Raw genomic sequence first — 9,730 nt, forward strand, 5'->3', positions numbered from 1 at the left:
AGGCGGCGTGGGCTTCGTCTTCAGGATGCCCCAGGCGGGAGGTGGCTTCCACTCGAGGTCTTCTTGGTACAGGAGGAAAAAGTCGAGGAACTTGCCGGTGCTTAAACCCTTCCTTGGGTCTGAAGCAGAAGCTGTGTGGTGTTTGGAGACGAACGTGAGTCGAGGATGATAGCTTGGAGGGGAGCTATGCCCAAGGATGTTGGCTCTTCTGAAAGCACCAGTGGCTGGGAATCTGCGAGAAACTGTGCCCTAGAAAGTATCTTATTTTCTTTGACAGAAGGGAGTTTTGGACTTCTTTGGTTAGCTCTGTGGAGGAGCAGCCCTGGGGTATCTCAGCAGCTGTGCAGCATCCCCCTCCCCGAAATGCCGTGGGAGATTTGGGGGTTTGGTTCTGACCTCTCTCTCCTCCATCTTTCCCATTTTCTTGGAAGCTTACTGCCGTGGGATTTTCCAGACCAAACCCAGGGGTTTCTTATCTCTCTTATCACTGTCGTGTTCCATTAATAACTAATACGTAAGAAACTATTGGCTTCTATAAATATGGTTTTGTCTTTTGTGTGAGCAACAGGTGCTTGGTGCTTATGTAACGCTTTGGAAATCTCGCAAAGGAACAGCAGCTGGCAATTAATTTGGTGAATGTCATTTTACAAGCCAGTTTCTTTTTCCCCCCTCTTTTCCCTCTCCCCACACTTTAATCTTCTTACAAAACTCAGAAGTTGCCTGCTATCCAGGAGAGATTATTGCTTCCCGTCTGAACATGTGTTTGCTTTATACTAATCCTCCGCGCTGGAATCAATTAGGTTTTAAAAACCTTCAGAGATGACCCCAGGTTGTCCAGTTCTCTACGTTACAGGAGCTGGTTACGTAGCTTCAGAGTCCTCTGCCTATCACAAAGTTACAGGCATTTCAAAATCGAGCAAATGTGAACGAAGCGATATCACTGGCAGCTGCTGCTCTTACGCGCACAAATTTTTTTTATTTTTTTTTTTTTTAAGGTGTGGGACAACTCCTACTTTCCGTCGGGTTTTGATTGGCTTTCGAAAGAGGCAGTGTCTTATAAATTGCCATCTCCGCTCTGCTTCTGCCCGATCAGCAGCTGAGGGACAGGTGAGTACAGAAGAGGGAAAAAATTCCAGTGGGTATTGCTTAATCCTTGAAGCTTGTGTCAGTTGTTACTTTAAATTAACGGGGTGGAGGAAGTAACTGCCATGTTTCAGGATAAAGCTTTCTCCTTTTACTTGATCTAGAAAACAAAAGAGCTAGTTTCTGATATCATTTTGGGGCGAGGAGTAAAACCAGTGACTGTAAAACTAGTCGGAAGGTAGTATGGGGGGGTGGGAGGCTGAAGAAATACATATTTTTGTTTTTATCTCCAGTTCCTAACAGAAGCATTCCTCTTTGGGATAGGAAGAAAGAGAAACCTTTCACTGATTTTAAGGTTTTTTTACATCAGTTAAATGAATACTTTCTGTGTTTGGAGCTGTTAGTAACTCCTCGGAGTTAACAAAAATGGCAAAGTGATCTAGCAAAATGGGCTTTTCTGTCCAGGCTGCTTTGGGAATTAATTGCTGTGTTGGGGCTAACTTTATTTCACGATTAGTTTAGGGAAGTGTTTTTAAAGCTTACTGTTAATTTCTTTATATATTTGTGTATTTGTTGGCAACTTTAGAATTTAATAGTTTACACCGTTTTTTTCCCCCCTTCATATTTGAAACAGAAATAAAGGCATGCCATAAAGGGGATTTTTGTAAGCAGCTGCGCTGTTTGGTGAGCCAGGGGTTTTTTCAGTGTCTTTTTCTATAAAATATGTTGACTCTTCTTTTGAGTCAGCCTTGACTTGCAAGTAGATTCTCAACTTAAGCCTGTGTGGTTTCACTCCACGTGCTTTTGAAGAAACCAGTCCCGTAGGTGGGAAACCAATTTAATCCCCGTGTGGCATTTTTAGTAGCAACTACCTTTAATTTGTGCTTTGTTTGTAGAGCTCAAAATGCCTTTTTAGATACTTTAAGGGGAAATTTTCTGCAACAGAGACCAGTGAGTCTTTCTTAGTGCTGTAAGAGTTGTCTGTTATCCCAGTCTGAAACAAGAAAGAGTTATTGTGACTCTTTAAAGGGCTAACACTGCCCTTTTGTACTCTTACGTTGGTTTCCTAGGGCAAAACGTGTCTTCCAAGACTGAATTGTCTGGATATGTCTGTCTGCTCCTTGCTTCCCCTGCACACCGAAGTATTTTTCCACCAGTTGGCTCATTTCATGTAAGCTTGCCAGGGACTGAATCTCAAAAGAGTAAGAACACGTCTGTGTTGTGAAGGCGAGCTTGCAGGGCAAGGAAATGTCCGTAGTGCTTTGGCTGAGTGTTAGAGACCAGGTGTGGTTGGAGGGGAACCTCGGGAGGGCGTCTGGACCAGCCCCCCTGCTGAAGGAAGGCCACCCAGAGCCTTGGACTGTGTCCAGATGGCTGTTGAAGATCTCCAAGGATGGAGATTCCATCACCTGCCTGGACAATCTGCTGGTGTTCGGTTGCCCTCACGGTAGAACGGTGTTTCCTGGTGTTCAGAGGGGAACCTTCTGTGTTTCAGTGGGTGTCCGTGGCCTCTGGTCCTGGCACTTTCCCTCCAGGTGTTTATATACATTGAGAAGATCCCCCCTGAACCTTCCCTTTGCCAGGCAAACATTTCCCAGATCTCTCTGCCTTTCCTCCTAAGAGAGATGCTTCACCACCTTTGGGGCCGTTTAGGAAGCTGAATTGTCCTAAGCAAGGGGATAGAGAATCAAGTTGGGAGAAAGATGCCTTAAGCTCTTAGACAGCAGTTTGTTACCTCGGAGACTGAGCCCTCAGGAAAAGGGGCTTCTTCACCTTCTGTGCTTGAGGAATAGCTCCTTTGCCCCGGCAGTGTAAGTGGAGTTAGATGTAGGCGTGTCGGGTTAGTGTGTAATGTGGCGTTGCAAGAGACTCAGGGAAAGCTGAGAGGAGACAGAACAGTTGCTCTGGGACAGGAGAAGGGGCAGCTTTAATTGCTGAAACCTGTAATCAGGGAGACTGATCCCTCCTAATGGGTTTGTGGCTGTCAAGTGCAGCAGAGGCTTGGCTAATTGATCCGGATACTAATTGACTGGGTTTCTCAATGCAATAAGCAAGTGAGCAAACGAGTCTAAGTGGGAAGGGAGGGGGAAGTGTCTCAAAGTAAGTCTCTTTGAACATTTTGAATATGCAAATGTAATTTTTAATCATGCACTGGTGATAGGTAGTTTAGCAAGTCTTGTGTATTTAAATAGCAGGACTCCCTAAAGTACCAGAAAATTCTCAGCCTTGTGTGTTGCCTTAAGTGAAAGGAACACCCACATTAATTACTTGTTTGCTTTTCTAGAATTGGTAGTGCTGGAATTCGTCTGCAGCAATTAGCTGCCATAATTTCTTCTTGTGGCCTTCCTTCTGGACTCTTCTTATTATAATATATGCCACAAGAACACATATGAGAAAGGAATTGGTAGGTGATCTCACACAAACTAGTTTGCGCTTCATTTTCTTCTGGGATTTTACTTATCCTAGCACTTTGGGGAAAAGAGCTAAAGATTTTTCACAAAGGGATAAGGAAGAGTTTAAGCGATTGTGCCTTAAGAATTATGTTTGAAATAGGTAAACTGGAACCTCAGAAAAAACCATGCAGATGCGTGTGTGATTTATTTAGGGTACATTCTTCTCCGTTTCCTTCCCGGATACGAAAGATTTGGAGAGAAAGAGAACTGAAGCTCAGGGTAACAATGATATTTTTGCAGTGTGTTATTATGAATGATTGATGTCTTTTTATTTATTTGTGTGTGAAATAATTAGGACATTTTGCTTCCTGGGTACTGTCCCTCATGCATGTTAAGCTTGAGCAAAGCAGTGCTCTTTAAAGAGATTTACTGTGGCCTCTTGGCTTAGCTGAATCTTGCTGATGCAGTACTGAGAAGTTTTGCTTATTCATGGCAGTCTACAAATTACAGTGAAGCTCTGTAATCACAGCAGCGGAAGCTGTTGAATTCTGTGTTTGTTGTCTTGGGCTTGAAATTTTTTATTTTTTTGTCTTATGCTTGGGTTCTAGTGACTGGTTGTTTTTTTTTCTAAAAAAAAGGCTTAAACTTGAGCTGTGTTCTCACTGTTCATTATACTGCACTCTGTGCTCGGGCAGTGGATATTTTCTTGAGCTCACCCTGGTGAATACATTAGCGCTATTCATATTACTTCAGAAGCTGTTTCCTAGTAGATGTGGCTTTCGTCTGGCATGTCAGCTGGGACTTGGATTGCATCAGCCTTCTCTGGAACCTTTCAAGAGTTTTCCAAGGAGGTGTTTGAAATGTTTAATACGGTTGAGTCACTTGGGACTAATCTTTTTCTCTTGTTCTCACAGCGTAGCTGAAGAAAGAAGATGCCAGTTGTCAGAAACGTGAGCAGAGCTGTCGGCCAGCTGCTACAGAGCTCTGGCTGCGGATGCAGGATTTCCATCGTGCCTGTTCGATGCATTGGAGTCTCCCCCCGCCAGGTCGCCTCCGATGCGAGCTTTCATTCGGTTTCTTTTGCTGAATCTGATCACCCTCGGGTGCTAATTACAGGTCAGCATTCCTGTCATATATATTCTTGCTCCAGCTTCTCAGCTGAGTCCCTCCCCTCCTCCCTCCCTGCTGAGCAGGACAACTGGAAGCAAAACCAGCCCAAATATTCTGGAATTGTCATGATCTTTCCTGTGTGGTAATAAGATCGGAGTCCCATGTGAACTTTTCTACTGTTTTATTCCAGAAATCTACTGAAACCATTTCCTTGGGTTTCCCTTCAGAAAAATAGAAAAGCTTCCTGACTCACTGAGAAAGTGAGCGCTCATTTCTGGTGTGATATGTGTGAAAATGGAGCTCTGTATTTTAGTTTCCCTTGTTCTCTGATTTTTTTTTTCTCTTGTACTTTGACTTTTAGGTGGCCTTGGCCAGCTTGGAGTGGGACTTGCTAAGCTCCTAAGGTACTTCATCATTCTCTGACTTGTTATTAGTGAGGAATTCAAGGCTTAGCCATCACTTTTAGAAGCAATAACTTTTCAGAAAGTTGTTTAATAAAGAATCCTGGTGGTGACTGGAAAATGCATTTTTTGCCTCTTGGTTTTGTAAATAACTTCAAATTTTTACCATCATCTTCTTTTTTTACTCCTGTGCTTTGTTTGGGTTCACTGATGACCTTTCTGTGTGTACATTGGTCACGATTCCCAAAACAACTTGATTTTGCCTAAGAGACTAGTCACTGAGTTCAGTTTGCTTCCCGTTAAGTGGAAGTATTCCGAATCGGAATCCTCAGAGGGTGGTCAGTTTTCCTCTTCTCTTTTCTGATCTAGCCAAATAAGTCTGGATTTGAGTGCAAAATACCTAGTCCGTTGCTACCTACCTTTGCAGCAGCTGACTGCTACGTCTCTGAGAATTTCAGTCAGTAACTTCAGGGATAAGTTGTCCTATTCAGTAAAGTACAAACAAAAATAAAAATTAGGATACAAAATCTTGGAAGCTTTTATGATTTGGTGAAAAATGACCTGACGCAGCGTAAGGTATAAATTGAATATATATTTCTTCTGACTCTTTCTTTTCCCCTGCCTCACATGCACAGTTACGTTATTTTCTCTCTGGCATCCTTTCAAGAAACGTAAAATGCTCTGAGAGCTCTCCCTGGTCCGTATCGTTGTCCGTGTCCACACCTGCTCAGCTCTAGAATATCATGTGCGCACAGGCAGTGGTTGTGGCAGGGCATTTGAACTGTGACCAAACACGAGCAAACTCACTGCGTTCAACCCCCGCTGGCTGTTTGAATGTTTTCTACCCTTTCTAGGAGATATTTAAAAAAACATCCACACAATGGAAGGCTGGAGTGCACTCCAATGCCGTCAGACTCGCTCTCTGCAACAAGCTTGTGCTCATTAGAAAAGCACAAGGCTCAGTTGTATTTACGTTGCTGATACAAAAGTAGCTGCGGTTCCAGCAAAGCCCAGTGGCTTTTTAGTGTCTGCAGGGGAGCAATTTAACCCCAGGTGAAATTTTCAGAAAGGAGAGGGTAGGAATGTCTTTTCTCTTGATGTATTTTCACTTTTCAAAAGATTTCTCTATCCTTAGGCAGTCTTTTGCTGCTGCTTGAAGTAGTTTACTGATTTTCTAAGATGGTATATTGACATTTAAAGCATCTCGGGGTTTTTTGTTTTTAGCGTAATAACTGGTTTTGTTGTGGTAATTATTGTTCTTCTGATTTGGCTCCTGCAAGACAAAATAGCAGCATAGCAACTTATGCGTTTTCTCAAAGGCTGTGCACTCACTGCACCACGTGGTTATTTTTACACAGGAAACGCTTTGGAAAGAACAATGTGATCTTGTCTGACATTAGAAAGCCTGCAGATAATGTTTTTTATAGTGGTAAGTGACTGGGGAAGCATACGGAAAAAAAGTCTCGACTTCACCTCTGATGTTACCAAAGTCTAGATACGTGGATTAAACTGAACATGTTGCTGTTTGAAACTTCGAGATATTGCCTTCCCGCTTTGAATTCTTGCCAAGACATTAACTTCTTCTTTCTTGTCCCTCTTTCTAACTACTTTTCTTTGCATTTTCTCACTGTTGCTTTGCTACATTGTTGACCAGGATAACTACTCGAGTTGAGCTGAGCTTGGCTGTTGTGCTCCTGTTGTAAAAAGATGTGACTTTTATTCTCTTGGAGGGAACAAGTTGGAAATTAAAAGTCTTGCTTTGCTTTTCCATGCACAGGCAGTTTTTCTGATAAGATAGATGTAGGGTAGGATTTTTGCATTCCTTTATTTTCATTAGAAACTTGTGTAAGTTTTACTTCATCATTACTGCTCAATGACATGTTTAGGTATTTGGATAGTGTGCATGAGATGTTTTTATGCTGGATAAAACAAGTTCTTGCATGAGTTTGAGTCAAAGGTAGCAGTTTCCCTTTGTTTCTGCTGTTTATTTCCTAACTTATTGGCTACTGCCGGTAGGTGTGCATTCTGCTGTGCAGTCAAATCCTCAGTCAAGGTACGGTCAAGAAGCAGCAATTTGAGGTTCAGGTGGAACTTTTCTTTACGGTCATTCTTGGGTTTCAATTTCCTGCCCATTCCATTTCTTCCAGGTCCTTTTATCTACGCGGATATCTTGGACTACAAGAATTTACGCGAGATAGTGGTGAACAATCGGATAACTTGGCTGTTCCACTACAGCGCTTTGCTCAGTGCTGTTGGCGAAGCCAACGTCCCTTTGGCCAGAGCTGTAAATATTACCGGTACGTGCCCAGGGTTTCAATGACTCTGCAGAGGCTTGTGAAGGTGCAGTGTAGGTTCTGATAAATCCTGTTGATTTGTTGCAGGTTTACACAATGTTCTGGATATTGCGGCTGAGCATAATTTGAGACTCTTCGTTCCGAGCACTATTGGAGCTTTTGGGCCCACCTCTCCTCGAGATCCAACTCCCGATCTCTGCATTCAGAGACCGAGGACGATCTATGGAGTGTCCAAGGTTCACGCTGAGCTCATGGGAGAAGTGAGGGTTTTTTAATTTTCTGTATTTTATGAAAGCTTTGTTGTTTTTGTAGATTCCCCACTGTGATACTGTTTTCCCCATTCTTTCTTTCCTCCTGACTTTAGTACTCAAATAGTTCTCTGAGGCAGCTCTTAAGGGCAAATACCTTTTGAACATTGTTGGAAGAAGTACAAAGAGTTGGAAGCTGGCAAACATCTCACTTTCACTGTTGTTTCTTTCCCTGGTGCTTTTGACTTTGGCCTCTCTGCCTCATCTGCCGATACAAATGGCATAAATGAGTGTACAAAGCCTTGCAAAAGCAGGCCAGGCGGTTGATGACCTTCCCCTCGCCCCCTAAACAGACTCTAAAATTGAAGCTGTGGGAATCTGTACATGCACGAGTTCTCTTTTGCCTTTGTAGGTGTTTTTAGAAATGTAACATTGTTAAGGCTGATGTTTTTACGTACAGTTTCCTGACATTTATGAAGGACGGTGGCAGGTCTGAAGACTTCATTAACCCAAAATGTCTTACAAACTTAGGAATTTTCGGTTTTTAAACACCACATCTAGACCCTATGTTAGAAGCCAATCTCTATAAAGAATCTGATGTGGGTGTCAACTAGAAAAGGGCAAGCAGGGACAGCAACTACCTGGCAGGAAATGGAGACTGTTCAGATTTTTTCCTGCGATATCAGGCTTAGTCTTGATGTGTAAAGCTGTGTTTCTCTCTGCCCTCCGTAGTACTACCATTACCGGTACGGCCTGGACTTCCGCTGCCTCAGGTATCCAGGAATTATATCCGCTGACTCCCAGCCTGGTGGGGGAACAACTGGTAAGGGACTTGTGTGGATTTCCCAGTATTGCAGCAGAAACAAGGCAACACAGTAATTTTTTATGTATGTGTAGAAATTTAATCTGTGGTAGTGTAGAGCATCAGTGCAGAGATGTTTTTCCAACCATATTGCGGCAATATTTGTTGTCCACTCCAGTCTAGGGCATAATTTTGTAGTCTCTACCTTTAAACAGCGAAGAGATTTTGGGATCGATTACTCTCATTGAGACCCTCTTTTTTAAAAATATTTTCAACTCTGCTGACTTGCTGCAACATGCAAATGCTAGAATAGCGTTGGGGTGGTTCAAAACGATTTGCACTCCTGCTGTAAAACGTAAATCATACACGGTTCCACTCGGTTTTAGGCAGGAGAATTAAGGGCTGGCCTGAGGATGGCTGTTGTGAAATGAGCAACAGATTGAGGCTGATGACTATGTGCATCGTTGTTCTTTTCTACAGATTACGCTGTCCAGATATTCCACGACGCCATAAAGACCGGCAAATTTCAGTGCAACCTCAAACCAGACACCCGTCTCCCTATGATGTACATCGACGACTGTCTGAAAGCGACTTTGGAGGTGATGGAGGCCCCCGCAGAGGCCCTGAGCATGAGGACCTACAACATCAGCGCCATGAGCTTCACTCCTGAAGAGCTGGCGCAGGAGGTGCAGAAGCACGTCCCTGAGCTCGAAGTGACGTACAACGTGGATGACGTCAGGCAGGCCATAGGTTAGTATCGGCTTCTCTGGCAGCAGGTGAGAAAAAACCAGCAGATTTCTGTGTATTAAAGAGAGGAAAAAAAAATAAATTATTTTCTTTAGGGGACTTGCAGATTGCTCCTGTTACAATTCAACTCTTTCAGTTTGAAATTCAGCTTTAATAGTTCAAATGGCCGGTGATGACATATCTTGAAGCTTAAAGAAATTTTTCTTAAACCTCACGATCCTTCTTTTGTCTCTCTTTTCATTGCAGCTGACAGCTGGCCAATGAACTTTGACGACAGGGGGACTGGGGTTGGAAACATGATTATGATCTCCCCGAGTTGGTGACAACAATGTTTAGCTACCTCGGGTCTGACTCCAGGATTGCTCAAGCTAACTGAAATACTTTGTTAAGATGTTTCCGGATTTCCACAGAGGACCAGGAAAAAATGGCTAAATTAGTTTATACTTTTCTGAGTCTTGGAGCATGTCAGTTATTAATTTTTGTAAGTAGCAATAGAGTTGGGCAGAAACATACTGTAGCTGGAATGTGCTATTAGGTAAATGACATCGCTTGGTGCTGTCTCGAAGCACAGCACTGACAACAAACACTTGAACTTTCACACTTAAGCAGCTAGAAGAAAAAAAAAGTAAAAAAAGGAGTACTTACTCTTGGC

General features: G+C 43.0%; 1 protein-coding gene across 1 annotated transcript; it reads left to right on the forward strand.

Moving 5' to 3' along the window:
- Window positions 1-4,386: 4,386 nt before the first annotated feature.
- On the forward strand, window positions 4,387-9,706 carry LOC104271509 (L-threonine 3-dehydrogenase, mitochondrial-like). Its single transcript, XM_009866193.1, is given in 9 exon segments — window positions 4,387-4,592; window positions 4,948-4,990; window positions 6,346-6,416; window positions 7,135-7,284; window positions 7,369-7,541; window positions 8,262-8,352; window positions 8,812-9,081; window positions 9,325-9,351; window positions 9,354-9,706. Coding segments are annotated over 9 exon segments (1,110 nt in total). The 5' UTR covers window positions 4,387-4,408; the 3' UTR covers window positions 9,455-9,706.
- The last annotated feature ends 24 nt before the right edge of the window (window positions 9,707-9,730 follow it).

Source organism: Apaloderma vittatum, unplaced genomic scaffold (assembly GCF_000703405.1).
Source record: "Apaloderma vittatum isolate BGI_N311 unplaced genomic scaffold, ASM70340v1 scaffold7833, whole genome shotgun sequence".
In the NCBI taxonomy this organism is placed as follows: domain Eukaryota; kingdom Metazoa; phylum Chordata; class Aves; order Trogoniformes; family Trogonidae; genus Apaloderma; species Apaloderma vittatum.